This window comes from Hydra viridissima, unplaced genomic scaffold (genome assembly GCF_058129835.1).
Source record: "Hydra viridissima isolate aposymbiotic clone 2 unplaced genomic scaffold, HvirCarnegie_v1 scaffold_13, whole genome shotgun sequence".
Classification (NCBI taxonomy): Eukaryota; Metazoa; Cnidaria; class Hydrozoa; order Anthoathecata; family Hydridae; genus Hydra; species Hydra viridissima.
In genome coordinates this window covers 5,572,841-5,593,618 of record NW_028324312.1, presented here as the reverse complement: position 1 = coordinate 5,593,618, position 20,778 = coordinate 5,572,841, and the positions used below count along the sequence as shown (strand labels likewise).

Sequence of the window (20,778 nt, the reverse complement as noted above, 5' to 3'; positions counted from 1 at the left end):
AAAAGTTAAGGATCATTAAAATAAAGAATTTCGTAAAATTTTAAGTGTTGTATACCTCTGTGGTACTGAGTTATAATACTCTCAGTTTACCCAGGCATCTGAAAAATACACTATATCGTCTATTAACAAGTAAAACTCATTAAGTGACACTGCAGCTTAATGAGTTTTACTTGTCATGAGTTTTGCACTTAATGAGTTTTACTTGTCAACCGACGATATATTCATACTTTAGATTGACATAGCGAGATAAAAGTGGAAAAAACTAAAACATCGTTTTTAAATCAAAATTTCTATAAATCTTCATTAAGATATTAAAATAAATATAAATAGCATTTCTAAAAATCAAACATAAATTACTATAGGTTGTAAAAAGTAAAAAAAAACACCAACGTATAAAACATGTTGCACAACACGACAACTGATTGACACGGAGTTTCCGTTTAAATGGAACTCAAAATCATAAAAGTTCTACTTTTTTTTCTATCAATCGTGGTGCTAGTATTCCAAAACCACAACTTTTGTTTTTAAGTACTCGTTCAAAGCTTCTTTTCCTGTAGAAAAAAAAAATTAAGAGTTAATCTTAAGAGTTTTGTTAGTATAAAAACATCGAACATTTTATGAGAAACAGCATGTAACACATACCTAAGTCTTTTCCAAAACCAGATTGTTTGAAGCCACCAAAAGGAGAGGCGACATCGGTCTTGTTATAAGTGTTGATAAAACACGTTCCAGCGTCGAGTCCGTCTTGAACTCTCATGGCCTACAAAAATTATATTACTCATTTTGATAGAACCCCTATAACCGAGTAGAAAAACATTTTATTAACAAATATTAAATGAAAAAAAAGCCAACATGATTTTAACATTATAAACGTCACCAAAACGCATACTTTACTAATATCTTTTGTGAATACACCAGATGCAAGCCCATACTCAGTTTTGTTAGCACTCTTCAATACACCTTCAATATCGCTGTAAATATGAACGCATCAAAAAATGCATCATTCAAAACCAAACTTTTTTTAGTAATAAAAAAACTGGGAAAGGTTCACTTGTTTTATTTACACTGTATAAATTGTTCGCATTTTTTTTTTTTCTTATTAAATCTAGGAACAATCACTTACTTGTTGGCAAATCTAGAAATAATCATGATTGGCCCAAAGGATTCTTCCTTGGCAATAAACATATCATCTTTAACGTCAGTAAAAATTGCCGGCTCCAAAAAAAGACCTAATGAAAGGTAAATGGCAGATTATTCTCCAAATAAACCTACGTTCCATATAATATCAGTGATCTGTCTACCAAAATTAAAGGAAAACAAAAATTTACTGGTATCAAATAAATATTTCATATTGTCAACGATAATATCAACTTTAAACTGTTTTTGATGCCGTGATAAAAATGAAGCAAGAAACAAATTTAAAGTTTTAATCTAACGTAAAAATCAATAAAAATCGTTGCAAGGTGATGACAAAATGATCTTCAATTATCTTGATTGTTCCTAAAATTTGAACTAAGAGCTGCTTTTTTATTGGATTTGGAAATTGTTTCGGTTTTGAAGCACAACTCTCTGTAATCTTCACGTTGAGGTTGTGGCTCTAGTGCTTCCACATAGAAAGATTTCAATTCTTCTCGTAGGCCCAAAAAAATGTTCTTCTGTAATGCCCAAAAAAATTCTCATTTGCAGGCACAAAATTAACTTTGTTAATATTTGGCCACATTTTCTGTAAAAACTTGAAGAGATCTCAAGACCACTTTTAATGGGCCCAAAACAAAAAATAATATACTTGACAGCTTGTTCTCAATAAATTATATGATGGCGATAGGCAATCCAAACAAACTTTCTTTTCAAAGCAGTTTTATATGCATATGAAAGAATGGTCCGTTGGTTGAAAAAGAAACGCTTTTTTTGTCCCTACTATCAATGTCTTACTGCCATATTGAAGATCTTTAGATGGTACGTTTGATGGTACTGTACGTTTTCTTTTCGGCTGCTTGTTATGGATTTTAATTTCTTTTTCGTTTCTCTTTAGACTTTTAGTGTTTTTTTGCGTGACAAGCTGAAAGTAGATATCTTAATCATCCTCATTTTTCATGGTGTTTAAACTTTTTGTGAAAATAAACGATTCTTCCAGATCAGCCTTAAACATATCTTCTTTACATCTGTACCATTCCATAAACGATAGCTTTTAAACTCGTAATAATTATTAACATAATTATTATTATTATAATAATTATTAGACATTTTTGGAAGTTTTTTTATTCCAGAATCTACTCGACTGAAATATTAGCTTTCACCCAGATAGCTAAGGTAGCGTCAACTGTCATATTAGCACTTTGTGTAATAGTCAGCCTCTCTATTAAATTATGAAGCATAAACTTGTTATAACTTTATTGGTCGGAAACCCAAATCCGAGCATTATACAAAATTTAGGCATTCATTTCAGGTTTTCTTAACAATCACACTTTGGGCGAAGTCCTTGTCTTTAAATCATCATTAGTATATTAATATAGTAATAATAATTCAAATAAAGAGAAAGATCTCGCAAAGAAAACTCAAGAAAATATAAAAAAATTTACTTTAATATTTTTCTAAATATAAAATTGAACACTTTAGTTTCCACAACTTCAAGTAAATTTTTATTGTTGCTGGAAAATTTACATTGAGACTATTACTCTTTTTCAAAAGAGTGATAATTTCAATGTATATTTTCACCGTTTTTTTCAGAAAACAGAGAAAATTTACATTGAAATTATTGCTCTTTTGAAAAAGGTCGGTACACTAAATATTCTCCATTTTGGTTTCGAAAGCCTATGAAACAAAGACAACCTTGTGAGGCAGGATTATAAGAAAAATAAAGAGTGTCATTTAGGAACAACCTTCAGAAGTTTAGTTGATTTCTTTTGGGTTGTGTAAAATCAAGAAAATTCACATAACAATTACAACAAGAAGCAACTACAACAAGAAGCAACTACAACAAGAAGCAACTACAACAAGAAGCAACTACAACAAGAAGCAACTACAACAAGAAACAACTGCAACAGGAAACAACTGCAACAAGAAACAGCTACAACAGAAAAAATTACAACAGGAACAATAAAAAGAAAAAAGAAATTGCAATAAAAAAACTTACAACTACAACAAGGAAATTTACATAAATGGAAACTTAACATCAACAACATCAACAGAACACTAAGATTAACCAATAAAACTTGAGGCTGAAGTTTTTTAAGCACCTACTAAGCTTGAAATTCTAATTCAACTTACATTTTACACATCAGTCGCTGTTAAAACTAGCGACCATCCTGATAATTCTAGAAATGAAAGAAATAATGATGATTTATTATTTTATAAACAAACCTTTGTTCCCAACACGTTTTCCTCCATACACAAGTTTAGCACCCTCTTGTTTTCCCTTCTCAATGTACTCCAAAAGACTTTCAAAATGAGCACTAACATTAGAAAACATATGAAACTTTTGCACTCAAACTGTGTTTCCTTTTGTTAGAAAAGTAACAAGGCTATTATATATTGTGTATATCAGAAAAAATTTAAAAAAAAAAAAATGAAATGCTTCATTTTTTTTTTTTTAAATTTTTTAAAAAAAAAAAAATGAAGCATTTCATTTTTTTTTTTTTTAAAAAATTTTAAATCATCTTTTTAAAAATGTTTATTTAAAAAATGTCTAACCGATGATTTTGAGGCCCATGAGCAGTGGAAAGATCCAGAGGATCACCTATAGTGATTTTCTGAGCTTCTTTGATCTAAATTGTATATAGGAAAAAACTTTGAAAATAGCATTTTATGTGATAGCACCAAAAAGATATTCAACTTACAACTCTTTCAACAAACTCATCATGAATGCAGTCTTCTACAAAAATTCTTCCTAAAAAATACACAGCATCTCAAAAAAACTCATGAACAGTTAAAAAAACATAAGTGACTTTAATAAAACTATACAAATCTATAATGTAAATGAAACTATATAAATGTAAATAAACAAATGTGAACTATAAAAATGTAAATAACAAAAATGTAGTTACATGATTTTTCATGTCACATTTAAATCACATTTTACTAACGCACAAGACATGTTACAAACATAAAAAGTATTTGTTCTCTCGGGAGTTCATTTCATTTTAAGTTTTTAAAACTGTTTTAGATGCTAAAACTTTTATCTCGTTTTGGTCTTTAGATTCTCTTACACGGGGTGTGGCATATATATACAGGGCGTGGCATATATATTTACCCATTATTAATTTATTACAAAATAAACTTCTAACATGTAAATCTGTAAGAATATGTGAACACATTGATATTTCAACTAAAAACATTTTACAACTCAGAATTCAGAATGTCTTCCTTTTGTTGCATCTTCCTTTTGTTGTATCAGAAATGTCAAGCTGTTTTGCCATCTTCCTTTTGTTTCTTTTTAGATTTGTCTCCACTTTCTTCCTAACAACCTGGGTGACTTTTGATAACTGGAGATGTTCTTGGAACTGGATTTCATAAAGTTAGTTGTAACTTCTGATACCTTTTTCTACTGATTGAAAATTGTTTTCCTGATATTTACCTGCTTCATGAGATCCTAGTTACTTAAACTAGATATTTTCAAAACAACAATTTGAATTCAATTTATATAAGCTGACATAATTAATTTGATTTGAAATATTAAAACAAATTTATTGAAAGTGCATAATTAAATAAAATTTATAAGGTGACAAAAATTTAAATCTAAATGTAATTATTTGTTAATTATTCATATACAAGTAATGAATACTGGGTAACTACATATCCCTCATCCTGTAAATTAGTGCAATTATAAGACATAATTAAACTTATTGTATTTATAGAACAATTTACATCCCAGTTTAAAGAGCTAAAAAGTTTTATGTCATTTAAAATGAAAAGTCCAAGCATGATTCATTTACCTGCTGCAATACAGTTTTCTCCTTTGTTAAAGAGACAAGCAAGTAAACCCTAAAAACATACAAATAATGTAAAACTATGCAAAATCCTGACCTGAAAACGAAAAAATATGATTTATGTATTAAATGTTTAATGCACAAATTCACTTTTTTCTCCCTCATTTTGTTATAACAGCAAAAGTAAAAACTGGAAATGAAAGATTTTTCAACCTCAACTTGACAAAATTTTGTAACAAAGGTTGGTAGTGATTCTAAGATTTAGTGGAAAAATATTTTTCCCCAAAGTAAAAATCAAAGTCAGTTAAGAGCTTTATTCATATAATAACATTAAACACTAAATTCACTAATAAACTCATACAGCCAAATTATCATAGAGAAATTCACAAATCCACAAAAAAAAAATTTTGCAGTTGTATCAAAATTAACAGTAGCCCATTGAATTACTGTATACAAAGCTCTTCTAAGCTTTTCAGTATCACAAGGTTAGTTTTACATGAGAAATGTAAAAGTCATACATACTAACTTTTTGATAACAAAAATTTTTTATTGAAACATTTAATTTTGGAATGAAGTAAACATTTTATTATTCATTTATAAAATTATTTTAATATTAATAATATCAGTAATATTAATAAAAATATTAATAGTAATAATAATATTAATAGTAATAATACTAAAAATAAAATATTGATGATAATAACATAAACACCTTTAACAATTTCATTAACTATAGTAAATTTAGAACAAATGTTAACAATTTTAGGTCTGTCAAAAAGTATTCAGCTACCAAAATTTCATCCAACTTTATTTGAATGCAGTTCAGGCAAAAAGTGTTCTATACTCACTTCAGATCCTTTATTTGAATCGATTAACTAGAATTATATTTACAGAACTTTCCTTAAAAAATAATATGATAGTATTAATAACTCAAAAATGAGATAAACCATGTAGTTATGCATAACACAGTCAATGTAAGGTAAGAGAATGCAAAGTTTTGTGTCATCTGTCATTTGTATCATCAGCTGTCACAAATGACAGCTGATGACACAAATGACAGCAGATGACACAAATGACACCAGATGACACAATGATTCATGAAACACCATTGTCAGCCATCTTCATGCAACAGACAAATTGAAAAAGCTAAACAGAGATTCTTTTCAGACTGTCAGAAAGGACCCATTGTAAATCATACCAGAAGGAAGAATAATACAAAAACTGACCTTCATTCATATTGTTTTCATTCGCTTTTGTATTTGGTGGGCCAGACTTGGAATAGTTTATTATGAGGTGATGAGAGGCAGGCAAACAATTACTGCTAAGATTTGAGCTCAGCTCTAAAGTATCTACATATTTCTGCTAAAATCTTGCCCAAAACTGTTTCATGACAATGCCAGTGCAGAACTGAGCAAATAAAACCTACAAGAAGATGATCAACCTGGAATGGGAAGCTCTGCCTCACACTTCTTGTTTACCAGACATCTGCCCTAAATATTGTCATTTATTCAGTCATAAGAAACTTCATCAAAGCTGAAGGAGTTTCATGATGTGCATGAACTAATAAAACAGGAGATTAACAAATTTTTTCACTTCCCAGAAAAGACTAGAAGGATAGATGGCAGGAGGTCATTTGATTAAAAAGGTGATTATTTTGATCAACAATGCCTTTCACACTCAGAAATGTGATGCTCTTTATGATTTTCTTCTTAATCTTTTATGACAGACCTAATAATATATGACAAAAAGTATAGGCAAAATATTAAGTCATGCAGCAACAACAATGAAGACAAATAACCTGTTTAACAGCTTTATCCATATCACAATCACCAAAAATTATTAAGGGAGACTTTCCACCAAGTTCTAATGAAACTTTTTTAATATTACTTTCAGCAGCACTGAAAAAAGGTAGAAAGTATTTCTTAAAATTGCAAATAATTTCAATATTTCTATGCTTTATTATCTTGAATACAGAAAAACATTATGAGCTTTTTGTAACATAAACATACAGGAATATTTAAAGCCTTTAAGGTATTTATTATCAGTTAAATATTTTTTTAAATTTTACAGTTTTTAGACCATTTACTTAGATTAATGGAGGAGATTTGCAAAATAAATTTTTGAGTGTTTGATTTATGTAGCTACTACTGAGTAACATTACAAGATGCATTGACATGGGCACATGGGTTTGTTGAAAATGCAGTCAGTCATAATCAGGGGATAAAACAGCGAAGGTAGAAAGTTTCTGCTTAGTTGAATAAACAAATCTACTTGATTTTTTTAGTCAATCAAAAAAAATTCAAAAAAATGAAGAAATAAGTTAGTGATATTTAACCATTGGAGGTGGAGAAAGGAAAAAATAATTTTCATTTAAAAACAAAAAAAAATTGAAAACAAACTTTTTTTATTTAATGGTGTTAAAGTAAAAATAAAAAGTTAGAATTTAAATTTTCAATCAATCAGAAAGTGAAAATTTCGAGGACTCTAAAAACAAATCTTATATACAAAATTTATTAAAAATAAACAAAAGGTACTATCAAGAAAGTAATAAAAATTCATATACCTTTTCATAACACCGGCCCCAACAGGTGTGGAGCCTGTAAAACCAACTTTTCTAATATCAGGATGATCAGCAATAGCTTGACCAACACCGCTACCTAATCAAGAACTAAACTTCAGTATTATATAATGCATGCAACCAACAACATTTTATTGTCTGTGATTTTACATGTTGTAGATTTTAAAGTCTATAAAATCAACAACTTTTATCAAGAAAACAAGTTTAATCTTCAATTTCTTTTAAAGAAAATCCTCTTTATCTTTTTTTTTTTAACTTACTACTCAACTTAAAATTTAAATAAAAAAATTAATTTGCAAAGAAGGCCGAGAAATATTTGACTGATCCTGACTGTATTATTGAGAATATTTAACTGAGCCTAATGATAAAAACAATATGTACCACAGGCATGTAGGTTGGAGACATGTTTTTTAAAAATAAGTCATTATAAAAATCTTTCTAAGAATATTTATAGCTAGTAGGATAATTACCTGAACCCGGAACAATGTTAACAACACCTTTTGGAAAACCAGCTTTTAGTGTAAGCTCTGCAAATTTTAATGCTGTCATTGAAGTAACCTTTTAAAGAAGTGTAAATGTGTTTTGAACCTGTTTTAAAGATTTCACAAAAATTTTTCATGCACTTCATTTATTTTCTGCAAAAATAAAAAACAAAAAAAAAATGGTTTTCTACTTGGGCTGGCTTTAAAACAACAGTATTTCCAGCAGCTAATAATGGTGCCATTTTCCAAGCCAACATCATAAGTGGATAGTTCCATGGAACAATCAATCCACAAACACTAAAAAGAATAATTCATTTAACAACCAATCATGAAATACTGAACCAAGCTGAAATTACATAAATGATAAATTGTACATGACCAATGTACTTTATCTTAACCCTTTCGTACCGGAATTTATTTAGGCGATTTAAAAAGCGCAATAGTATGCGACGTAAACACTTAAATAGATGGGTTTCCTTACAAAATAAGTAAAACAAAGTATATATCATTGGAAAGCAGGCAAAATTTAGAATCCAAAAAATTAATTAAGAAAGTAAAAAACTTTATATATATATTGTTATTTATGTATATATAAATAACAAAAATATAAATATAAAATATCCGAGGCGCACATATGTGCGCCTTCAGCACGAAAGGGTTAATCATAAACATTTAAGTTGTTATTTACATTACAATAATACACAAAGTTCACATTAAAATGTCTAATTAATACAACTTTGAAACGATTATTTAGTTAAGATTAAGATCTAGTTAATTTTAGTTAAGATGTCTTGGTATTTTTCATAAATATTCTTTTAGAGTTTCTTACCCCAGAGGCTCCTTCTTTGTGAAACACAAATTTTTACTTGGCCGTGCATGATTAATAGGTATTGTGTCACCCTAAACTCAAAAAATTACCAAAGAAATTTTTATTTAACATTTGTTTGAAATATTATATATATATGCATATATACACATGTATACATATATATATGTATGTTTAACATCATATATAATAAAATATCATATATAATATCATATATAATAAAATATAATATCATATATAATATCGTATATAATAATATCATATATGATAAAATATCATATATAATATATGATATTTTTGGGTTTAATTGATAAATGCTTCTCTAAAGACCATAAATTTCACAAACTTTTTATCCAGAACAATGTATAAGTTTCCTCCCAAGTAAGAAAAGCAAGAAAAGGGGCATTATTATATTGGGCTCACTGAAAAAACCTTTAAAGACAGATGGTGTAAGCATAGGAATTCTTTTCATTATGAAAGTCCACTGAACTTTCTATATTTCAAAGGCAAACTCCACTAAACTTTCTAAATTTGTATGGGAGTGTAAAAGTAAAGGTTTAGAACCCATCCTTACACTGAACATCCTCGATCAGGCAAAACCATTTAAACCTGGTGGCAAATAATGTAATTTGTGCTTGACCAAAAAGTACCACATTATCACATAGAAACTAAGTTTGCTTAATAAACAAAGCAAGCTAACATCAAAGTGCCGCCATGAAAATAAATTTTTAATAAAAAACTTTAATGCCATCATAGCAGACACTCCATAGCACTTTTTTTGTACTTTTTTGTCGTTACGCCTTTTTACGGTTTTTAACATCTGATGATTGCTATTGCATGAAACTTTAAGTAGTGTAATATAAACCAAACTAATTATTTAGCTTCTACAATAATAATAATATATTTGCTCTACTTATTCTACGCTGTATTGAGCACTCTTACTGGAAATAAATAACATAACTTCTACAATCTATATATATACATATATATAGTTTTTGTCCATTGGGTATAAGTAATTGGCCTTCAAAATTTCAGGCTGATTGAAACAACATTTACAGGTGAACTCATCAACATTTCTTGTCTAGCATTCACACTTGTAATTTCTATCCAACTTTGACACATAAATTAATTTACTTGTGTGCTGAATTTTAACATGCGTGTTATTTTTTTATTTTAAAGTCTTACTGACTTAATATTGAACTGACGTTGAACTGAAATTGAACTCTTCATGTAACAAACTATAAACTAAACTATAAAATATCTTCTTCCAGTTTAAGATCTGCCCCAGAGCAATTGCTAATTGGAAAGTAAATTTCTCAGTTATCTACAATAAGATTACCACATATTCGGTGAACTTCAACTGTTCCAATTTCATTATTTAAGTGAAGAACAAACATTGAATGTCTTATGATGCAGTTATTTTTATTTGGATGCAAGCCAGGATATTAACAAGCGAGTTAACTTGTGTCAGAAAACTGTTAAAGCTGCATTAGAACTACCTGGCTCTGAAGACACAGAACACAAAAACAAGAAAGCGACAGGATTAAAGATGACTTGTTTAAAGGTGACCTTAATGAATTATTTGATATTGCAACAAAGGATGTGATGACAGAAATACAGAATGAAGATAATCAGGAATTCCTTTGCATGTCAAGAGATGTTTTTTCCTGCAGCATGAGTGGAGTAGACACAAAGACAGCAGGCAAAAGAAAGCAGAAAAAAATAGGTGAACTTTTTTTGTTGGCATTTTGGAGTCAGAAGAAGGTGAGGAGTATCAGCGTTAGAACTGAAGAAGCTCTGGGAACTGAAATGGTCTGCATTGCATGACATTATTATGCTATGGAAATTGTCGTTTCAAATGCTTTATATCTCTGTTTGGTCCATTTGAAGTTCCATCAACTGTACCATTTAAGCAATTCCAGAAACAATGGTCATTAATGAAACAAGATGCTTATTGTACAACAACTGATGAACTGTTTCAGGATTCAATATTGAAGAACATGCAACAGAAAATCCTTGTCTATTTACCAACTGCTCTTGTAACCAGGGCTGTGGAGTGGGTAAGCTCTTGTTATTCAATAAACTCTTATGCAGTCACTAATAACATTATGAATTTGTCAAAATCATTTTTGAAATAGTCAGTTGGACAGAAAGAACTTTTTCTTCTTTAAGTTCATATTCTTTAAGAATCTTTTCTACCTGGAGAAATTTGCTGGTGTGATTAGCTTTGATGTCTTTTACTGCCAATGTCTTGGTAACTACTTCATTTTTTTCAAAAACAAATCGGATATTGATTGCAAAATAGTTCACTTTGTTAAAAAATACCAAGGGTCCCTTGAGAGATTCTTTAAGTTCTTCTTTTTGTTTAACAGCTTCTTCAATCACTAATTTTCAAATACTCTCTCTCTCTCTCTCCAGAGAAACAAAGTTAATTGAATACTTACAGTCTTTCTAATGCAAAGTTAATTAAATATTTACAGTCTTTCTGTTTTGTGAAGCAGCTCTTTTGTGCTTGGTGGTGGCAGGCCTAGCTTTATACTAAAAATATGCAGCACAGTGCCATACAATTTAAGTTGGGGGTTGGGGCATCATGAAGTTATCTAGTTTAAGGGATGTTAGAGGAGAGCACAGGGGAGATGATTTATGATTCTCTGTGATAAGCAGCAAAATACCCTATTGCTTATCACTGTTTTAAAGGCCTTAAAATAACTTGTCAAACTCATTGCTCTCCAGTTGTTGCAAACTACAATACCCATTGTGTCTGGATATCCTACAGCTTTCAGAGCATCCTGGGACTTGTAGTTTTGTAACAACTGGAGGGCTAGAGTTTGATACTTGTGCTTTAGACTGACAGAATATAAAATATTTTAATGAATAACATCTATAAAATCCTTATGGAAATTATGAAACTTTGAAAGATTTTTTTTAAACCGGAGTAGGTACAATTTTTTCAACTCCAACTCCAGCCAAAATGAGCTCCGACTCCAACTCCACGACTCCCACTCCACGACTCCCACTCCACGACTCCAACTCCACGACTCCAACTCCACGACTCCAACTCCACGACTCCAACTCCACGACTCCAACTCCACGACTCCAACTCCACGACTCCAACTCCACAGCCCTGCTTGTAACACTGCAGCTAAAAAATGATGATCAGGAAATTTTTACATTTTTCTTTTTATGCTTTCTTAATGGACACAAAAGCAGCAAGAAACTTTGAGCTCCCAGTCCAACACATGAAGCAAGATGGATGGAAAAAGCCATTTATGTACAGAGAATCTTTCTGATTAAGATTCAGTTCAAACTGATTTCTCATGAATTCAAGTATAACACAGATTTGGTTGTCAGTCTTCTTATGTCAAATACTGCACTAAACCACTACTTAGAATCTGAGCTCCTCTCAATAAAATCAAAATTTTGTCAAATCTGAATACCTATCCAAGCAAGACTGTTGTCCGCAGGAAACACAAAATATTTTCGAGGGACCTCTAGCCCCTTTCTGAACATCTGGTTGGTATGCCCTTTTTAGATGAGTGTCAGCATCAATCAAAGAAAAGATGGTACACAATCTAAACTGACCAGCATTTGGTAAACACCTCTAGCATGTAAAGTTGATAACTGAATCTAAACAGTTGAAATATTACTTTGATTTCCTCATGGAGGAGAGAGAAGTCTCATATTCCCTAAAAAACTACCACAGCAGTGGACATCTGATCTTTAAGAAGCTTTAAGAACTGACAGCACACGATAGTTGTAAATGATGTAGGTGAAGGAACAGAAACAGCTTATTTTTTTGAAGGGTTGTAAATAGCAACCAGACAATCCTATGTCCGTTTTTGCTTTTTGATATAAAATTAACATATTACAAACATATTAAATAGTAATTGACCTATTACAATCAACTTTTTAATTAGCATTTGCCCATCATATGATATCCCAATTCCAATACTAATTTCATTTTAAATGTCTTTTTAATTGATGTTGTTGTGGAATGCTTTTTGGCATGCCGATGTGAAATTAATAATATCAAAATGTTTTGACATTTTGAATGCATGCTTGAATAAATAATTAATATTAAAAAAATACCAAAACACTTTTCTTTTCATTCAGAAGTGGCATATTAAATTAATTGATGCTAATCAGAATAGCCTCTAGCTGCAAATCATTTTGGCAATTAAAAAATGTTTTTTAATTTGAAAATTAATAAGTGTCATTTGAATTGGCATATAAAACAAATAAAATCAACATAAATTTATCATATTACAAATAGTCATAATTGATTGTTCAAAGAGTAAAGATAAAGTGCAAAGATGATGAAGGAAACTTTTGAATCAAAAACTTTATGGCCAGCTTTGACAAGAAAAATGATTTTCAAAATTTAAGGAAAATAGAAAAATGCAGTCAATACATACTTTAAAATTTTATTTTTGGTATTTGCTGTCAATGTTAATAAAAAATAATCTGAAATTTAAATTTTTGTCTTTTTATATTAATGCCAGCAACCTTTTGATTTGATTGTCGCAATTGGATTCAAATTTCATAATTAGACCTTTTTGCAGATTAATCTTTAAATGACATATATTTGACATAGAGATTCTGGCATATAACTTTAATTTTATATGGACAATGGTATATGTCAATATCATTTTATTTTGTGCTAATTTTAACATATATCAATGTCAAATATGATATATCATATTGTCTGGTTGCTAGTTGCAAATTGTCGCAAGAATTTCCTAACTCCATCAAAGACGTCAGTTATGTCATATCTCAAATATAATAGTTTTATATATATATATATATATATATATATATATATATATATATATATATATATATATATATATATATATATATATATATATATATATATATATATATATATATATATATATGTATGTATGTATGTATGTATGTATATAACTTTTAAAATAAGCTTTTTTTTACCTGGATTTTATCAGCCCAACCAGCAAAATACCTGAATGTATCAATTGACATCCCAACATGTGTTTTTAAAGCTAATGTGTATACAGCTCCTGAATCAAGAGATTCAATAATCGCCAATTCCTCCCGATGTTCCTCCATTATGTCTGCTAATCTAAAAAATTTAAAGCAACAGAGCATTTGATAGCAATAGAATACGCTTTCTTACTTACAATATTTTTTTTCTTTATTAGTAGCAACAGAATAATAAGTTTAATGCAACTGTTAAACAAATGATACTTTAACAAATTCTAGAAAACTCTGAAAAATATACTTGTTCATTAAAGTCCCCCTGTCACGAGCATTTATTGAACTCCAAGGTCCATTTTCAAAAGCTTCCTAAGCAAAAAATGAGTAATCATTAATGTCATAATATCAACAACAACAGCAAAAGTTATGTATTAAAACTAATTTCAAATACATGGAATTTAAAAAAAAAAAAAGTTAAAGAGCTAATAACTAAAACCTTAGCAGCAGCAACAGCTTTGTCAACATCTTCTTTACCACCAAGAGACACTTCAGCAAGGACCTATGACATCATAATAAAAAAAACTTTATATATATCTTTTTCGTTTTATGTACAATAACACTTACTTTAAATACTTTTAATTGCTCTCTCTCAATAAGTAAACTTAAATACTCACAGATTCATCTGTAGGGTTTATACTTTCAAAGGTTTTTCCAGTCTCTGCTTCTACAAACTCTCCATTAATAAAAAGCTGATTAGGCATTTTTACTGACTTTCCATTTACTACTAACTCAGTCTGAAAATTAAAAAATTCATATTTAGCAAAAACTACTAAAAGAAGAAAGCCAAAACAAACAAAACTACTTACATAATCACACTGAAACTTTTCCTTTGTTAGCCCCCTTGAATTCATAACTGCCCAGGTAAAAAGGTTGTTGAACCTAAGTAAGAGAATAAATATTAATAAGAGAATGTTGAAACTTTTTTTCAAAATCTACAGATCTGCTATTAACTGTAAATAAAAAGTTCTATTTGTAATGCAAATACAAAACTCTTGAAAAAAAGAAGCAACTTAACCAGCCACTTAAAATGTTAAATTATTTACACTGGTTGCATGTAAACTTCTTCATTGGTCAAAACAATATTGCATCTTTGTTTTATTTCTTCCACAAGTCTAACAACAAATGAAATTGCCATTTTTTATTTAAAATATAAAGTAAAATTGTTTTTAAAATAAAAAGTAAAATTGTTTAAAATGTTAAAAGTTTTGAAATGAAGATACAATTAAAGCAAAAGCCAACCTCGTTACATCCATAGATGCAGCACCAGATTTAAAAAAATCTGTAGAATCCTCAATAATTGGATTATTTAAAATACCACTCCAAATTTTCTAACAAAAAAAAAAATTAATTAACTGGTTATTTGCTATTTCCTAAAGCATTTTTTAAAACTTTTTCTTCTTTTGTTACCATTACCTTTAGCTTGAAAAAAATTGCTTAAATTATGAATTACTTTATTTGCTACAATAGTAAATTTTAAAAATATTCATTCTATTTTTATTTTTGTTTTCTATTTTCCTTTCCACAAAGTTTTACCTTTGTGAGTTTAACATATAAATCAAAATCAACTTTTTAATCTCAATCCAAAAGTTTTTTATTTGCAATTAAATAAAATAAAAGTTAATCAATAGAATGACTTTTTTCATGAAAAGTCTCCAAACAGTTAAAAACAAAACATTTTTTTTCTTTTAACAGTAAAGAAATTCGTTTTTGTATTAAACTCATTACAAGTACAAGAAACAAAAGAATGTAATATTTTTTTAAAAAAATTCAAAATATTTTATTTTCTTTTTTTAAAAAGATCTTTTTAAAAATAGTTACCTCAACCTTATCATGAAATTGCAAAAAAAATTGATGGATTGAAATCACCACTTATATTTGTATTATCAAGAAAACAAAAGAGTACTGTCAGTTATGTTGTGAGAGCACTGTTAAGGCTCTAAAGACAGAGAAAAATAAACTATTTGGGAGTCATGAAATAGATTGTAAAGATGCAATTGTTGACTTTTTTTTTTAAGTTGAAAAAATTAAATTCAAGAAAATATGTATTTATAAAAAAATGTTTTAACTTCCGTATATTTTTAAAACTAGATTGGTGATATTCAGTATCTAAAAGCAAAGAAATACAAGTAAACCTCTAAAACAAGGAAATATTTAACCTTTTTCTAAAGCTTTTACCTTTAAAATTTCTTTCACTTTTAAATCTTCATTTGTAAAAATAATTTGTGCATCTTTTTCTTCTGTTTTCCCAAATCTGCAAGCTGGAATCATTTTTCCATCACTAAGTTGAATTGTTTTTACATTGATCTGTATAAATAAATTCATATAAAATAGTGTAATTTTTTGTGTCTACTGATGTTGTGTATATTTGGTAAATAGAACATTAAAAAATGGTTAAGTAAAAAGTTTAATAAGTGGTGTTGCTGTGAACACTGTGAACCATAGAATATTTTAAGTTAATGTATATTAATATTATGTAATAAGTTATATAATCCAATAACTTAATATATAAATTTTAAGTGATGTCTTTTGATTAAACCCATTACTTAACTTTTAAAATACCAACGTTAAAATACATTCTCTTAACCTCATCTATTACATGTTAAACTTGATAATTAAAAACAATGAGTAAGTAAATACTTAAAAAGATTACAACCAAATTGGTTTAAAAACTCATCTAAGTGATAACTATGATATTGTAAAAAAAATAACTTTAATGAAGCTTAAGCTTAAATATATTGTAAAAACAGAAAAGTAGAAAAAAGCTAAATAAAGTAATTTTTTAATTTAGCTTTAAATAATGAGTGAAAATAAAGATCTCTAGAACAAGTATCTTTACAGGTTAAAAAGGATCTCCTAACAGTATTAGAACATTCTATTAACAAGATTGAACTATCCAAGAATAAGATTGAACTTTCAAGAACTAAGATTGCATCAGAACCTAATGTTTGAGCAAATTAAATGAATTCAAGGAATCCATCACATTTCTATCATGTAGAGAAATTAGTTTATAAATATTAGTCACTAAAACATTTTCATTGGATGTTATTAAATTATAAGTAATTAATAAAAATATTAAAATCTTTTTATAGATAGATTTTCTTGACAGTGAAGAGGGGAAGGTTTGAAAAGGATCTTGAGTAATTTTGACAGACATCTTTTATACAAATTGATGCAAAATTTTGTTTGATCAATCATCGTGCTTTAGACATTTATTTGACAAATTTCTATGAACAGGGAAAACATTGTTTGTAAAAGTTGTAATTTACTTTTTTTTTATGCAAATAAAAATCTGCTATTTTCATGAACTTTAACATTCTCAAACTTTTGACTCAGAAACACTTCAACTCTTGCAATAGTTGAAGATACTTCTGAGTAAAACTATCTAACTTAAGAATACTTTTTTTTTTTTTTTTTTTGCAAAGTTGAAGAAAAATAATATCCCCATGGTGTAAAGGTTTTATAATGCAGAAAATAAAGGGGGCTATAAATAACATTTTGTTCTAGCATTTTTAAAAAGATTTGATAAAGTATAACAAAAAGATTGTTTGTAGTAATACCTACAATAAACTCTTTAAAAAATTCTACAACCTCTCAAGTTCACAGTGAATAAAATCAATAACCTTCATGATTCAGTTCAAAATTTACAACTTTTTACAGTTGAAAATTTACTTAAAGATTTGAAGAAAAAAAATTAACCTTGGAATGTAAATTACCCTTAATCCATCTGAACCAGTAATAATCATTCCTTTTTCATGGATTAATGCTGGCTGAGCAAGTCCATCAATAAAACATGGAATTCCTTTAGGCAAAGTCCTTCGTAGGTACATTGAAGAACCAAAGAAAGACACTTCCTAAATCAGATTAAGAAATTTATATATATATACTATAAGGCCTGTTTTTAAAAAAGTCTTAACCAAACAAACTATTTTTATTCAAACTAAGTTTATTCGCATATATAGATATATTTTTTACACAGGAAATTGTCTTTCATTTAATTTTTCTCTCTTTTTTAAAATATATTTAAAAGACTAAACATTTATTTGCTTTTGCTGAAGGTTTATAAGTTGCTTGCAATTTTATTTACCTTTCCATCAATTGTTGACCATGCACCTGGAAGCTAGAAGTAAACAAAGATAAATTTAAATAGAATTTTAAAATGCAAAAACTATATTTCAAATAAGTTAATTTTAAATTTCAAAAAAGAAAAAAATTCAGAAATAAACCTTGTCATTCCCACGAATAAAATTATGCAACTTATTTGCAGGTTGATTCCAATCAATCTAAAAAATTAAGTAGCATGTGTAATTGAGATAAACCTAAATGAGAATATCACATGAAGCTTCTCTTACAATTTTAAAAGTTTTAATAAAAAATATTTGGTAGTAGAACTTAGTCAAATTCTCATTAACAAATATATCAAAATTTTATTAAAATATTTAAAACAAAAAAAAATCATTTTAAAATAAAACAGCAAATAAGCAATAAGTTTTGTAGATCTTATAAATAACCTGAGCTAAAATTTTTTTGTTCCATATTTTATCATAGCTTGCTCCTTCCTCAGGTTGAATGATTTTAGGAGCAATTCCATTTGCTATTAGTTCTACAGCTTCTACCTAAATATAAGGAGAATATTGAAAAGTTCATAATTTCAAAATTTAAATTTTTCATTTTTTATACAAAACTAAAAGTAAAAACTTTTATTTTTTTTAAAAGAAAAAGTTAAAGTGAGAAATTTAATGAAATAAAAACTTTAAAAAACTATTTTGTTAAAGAAAGTTTTAAAATATGTTTTTAAAGTGCCAGTTAAAACAATTCAACTTACCATTCCTTTGATACCTTCTGGATATAAAAATCGATTGTATAATGTATCTACAGTTTCATTTGGTGCAATATCAGTTTCTTTTTGAAGCAGAATTGGGCCAGTATCTAAACCATCATCAGCATAGAATATTGTAAAACCTCCTTTTTTATCTCCTGACATTAATGTCCTAAAAAAAAGCTCCAAAAATCTATTGAAAGAAAAACAAATTGGTTTGATACAAAGTTTTATAAATATTACTAATACTAAATGCATAATAGATAGAAATTTATACTTAGATTTCAAGAAAAATTTTGTTTTGAAAATACTATAGGAATAGCTATAGGAAGAAAAAAAACTGTACCAGTTCACAGCTGATGCACCTCTATGGCAAGGCAGTAGTGATGGATGATAGATAATAGACCCATGCTTTGGAAAATCAGTTACTTCTGTTGGTATAAATTGTGAGCAAAATGGCATCACATTGAGTTCAGCATTCAAACTCTGATACTCTTTAACAATTTCAGGTATAGCAATCTTTTTAAGCTGCCATCTTGGATACTTAAATACTTGAATGCCATCATGTTCAGCAATTTGAGCTAGTGGATCCTTCTTTCCCTGATAGAAAGTATATTTACTTAACTTATGACTAGATTTAGGACTAGACCAGCCAAACTTTAACCATTTCAAATTCAAAATAAAACATTTGAACTAATTTGAATCTTACCCCTGTGTTTAGACAACTTAGATTTTAATATTTATCTCTATTTTATATTTATATACATCAAGTATATTAGTAATGCTTACATTTATATCAGGAACAGTAAAAACTCCAACAACTTTATGTCCTTTTTGACAAAGTAACTTATAAACATCAGCACCAAAATTTGACTGGCCGATAATAGCAATTCTTAAAGCTGCCATATCAACTGACCTTGTTGAAAAATATTGTTTTGCAATAAAACGATGACAGGATAACATATTTGCTTAACTGTTAAAAACTTATGTAAATCTGAAAATGAAAGGATTTTAATTTTTTTACTGCTAAAATGTATACTTTTTATAATAATACACTTACTTGTGTGCAGGGAAATATAATATGAATAAAATTAGTTTATATGCAAATCAACACTGAAACCCACCTCTGGTCCTCCTCCGCCTACTGCTTTATATTTTAAAACTCAATTTTATGTAATTAATCTATTAAGATCAGTAAACAAACATAGCTAGTAAAACATATTATATTTCTGTATGTATAAAATTATTTTTAAATATTAGCTATCAAAAAAAAATATTTATGTAGCTCAATATTTTAAATCACTTTCACTTTCAAACGATTTTTGTTTACCATTTTAGTTGAAAGAATGAGAAAAACTTAATCTACTGACCTCATCAAAAGCTTAGTTTAATAAACATTTTTGAAGTGATTATTAAAAAAAAAAGTTTTCAAAAATCTTTTTGAGATATCTGTAAACTATTTAAACTAAAATATATATTTTTTACCTTAAATCGCTAAGATGATAATGCAGAAACTTGCTGGTCTGTAAAACTTATGATATTTTACATCCAAGTGCACAACGCTTTATATGATAAATAGACTCATCAGCTGATGCACAAATAACTTTCACCAAAATAACTTAAAATCTATTTAAAACTCTCTTTTTGATTATATTATATTATAATTATTATCAGTTCTAATCTCTTAGAAACCGCGAAATCAAACGCAAAAAAATGCGAAATAGGCCATGTAACAGAAGCAAGACATTTCAATGAATGCCACAAAAAATTGTCGTGGTATTTTTATGATCATGTGATCATTTTGAGTTAAGATGTGACTTTTGTTCCGTATGTGCAATACGAGCCTTTTTTGCTTTTTATTACGGATATACTTAGCACGCGGCGCCAAAATGTCGTAAGCGAAACTTATGTGTAAATAGTTGTTATTTCAAATTTAGAATCTACGGCCTCGAACAATTTTGAATCTACGGCCTCGAAAATCATTCCCTGCATTTAAAAAACACCTCCACCTATCTTGGGCAACTTTATAACAGTTATTAAAAACTTTTGCGTATTTATCTTAATGAGTAAAAAAATAACTATTTTTTAACTCGTTAACCCATCCTTTCCCCCGCTCTGTGGTAACCCCAATTATA

At 28.4% G+C, this 20,778-nt stretch overlaps 1 protein-coding gene across 8 annotated transcripts; it reads right to left on the bottom strand.

Moving 5' to 3' along the window:
- Positions 1-273: 273 nt before the first annotated feature.
- Positions 274-20,281, bottom strand: LOC145195159 (cytosolic 10-formyltetrahydrofolate dehydrogenase-like). Of its 8 annotated transcripts, none has more exons than XM_090070263.1 (29): positions 20,129-20,281; positions 19,433-19,554; positions 18,990-19,243; positions 18,650-18,815; positions 18,336-18,440; positions 18,051-18,107; positions 17,912-17,944; positions 17,541-17,678; positions 16,003-16,131; positions 15,067-15,155; positions 14,871-14,939; positions 14,634-14,706; positions 14,442-14,561; positions 14,264-14,326; positions 14,072-14,136; positions 13,762-13,912; positions 8,815-8,885; positions 8,177-8,282; positions 7,974-8,061; positions 7,489-7,582; positions 6,724-6,823; positions 4,932-4,980; positions 3,837-3,886; positions 3,691-3,764; positions 3,361-3,452; positions 1,124-1,229; positions 890-971; positions 643-760; positions 274-551 (listed from the first exon to the last, which is right to left on the bottom strand). In XM_090070263.1, exons 2-29 carry the CDS (start codon positions 19,547-19,549, stop codon positions 496-498), a joined length of 2,715 nt encoding a protein of 904 aa, XP_089926389.1. In that variant the 5' UTR covers positions 19,550-19,554; positions 20,129-20,281; the 3' UTR covers positions 274-495. The 8 variants fall into 8 exon arrangements, 6 of the variants coding, with proteins under 6 accessions (XP_089926389.1, XP_089926391.1, XP_089926387.1 ...); XM_090070265.1 differs by having other exon boundaries at positions 19,433-19,559; positions 20,129-20,236; XM_090070261.1 differs by lacking the exon at positions 20,129-20,281 and adding an exon at positions 19,768-19,956.
- Positions 20,282-20,778: the final 497 nt, after the last annotated feature.

Bases quoted from the DNA above. Each gene is read 5' to 3' on its own strand.
- LOC145195159 (XM_090070260.1), bottom strand. From the start codon at position 19,606: ATGTTATCCTGTCATCGTTTTATTGCAAAACAATATTTTTCAACAAGG. The intron at 8,886-13,761 runs GTAAAAAAAAGC...TTTTGAGTTTAG, and splicing joins GTTGGGCTGATAAAATCCAG to GGTGACACAATACCTATTAA. The intron at 4,981-6,723 runs GTTATTTGTCTT...GTATGTTTTTAG, and splicing joins TGGATAAAGCTGTTAAACAG to GGTTTACTTGCTTGTCTCTT.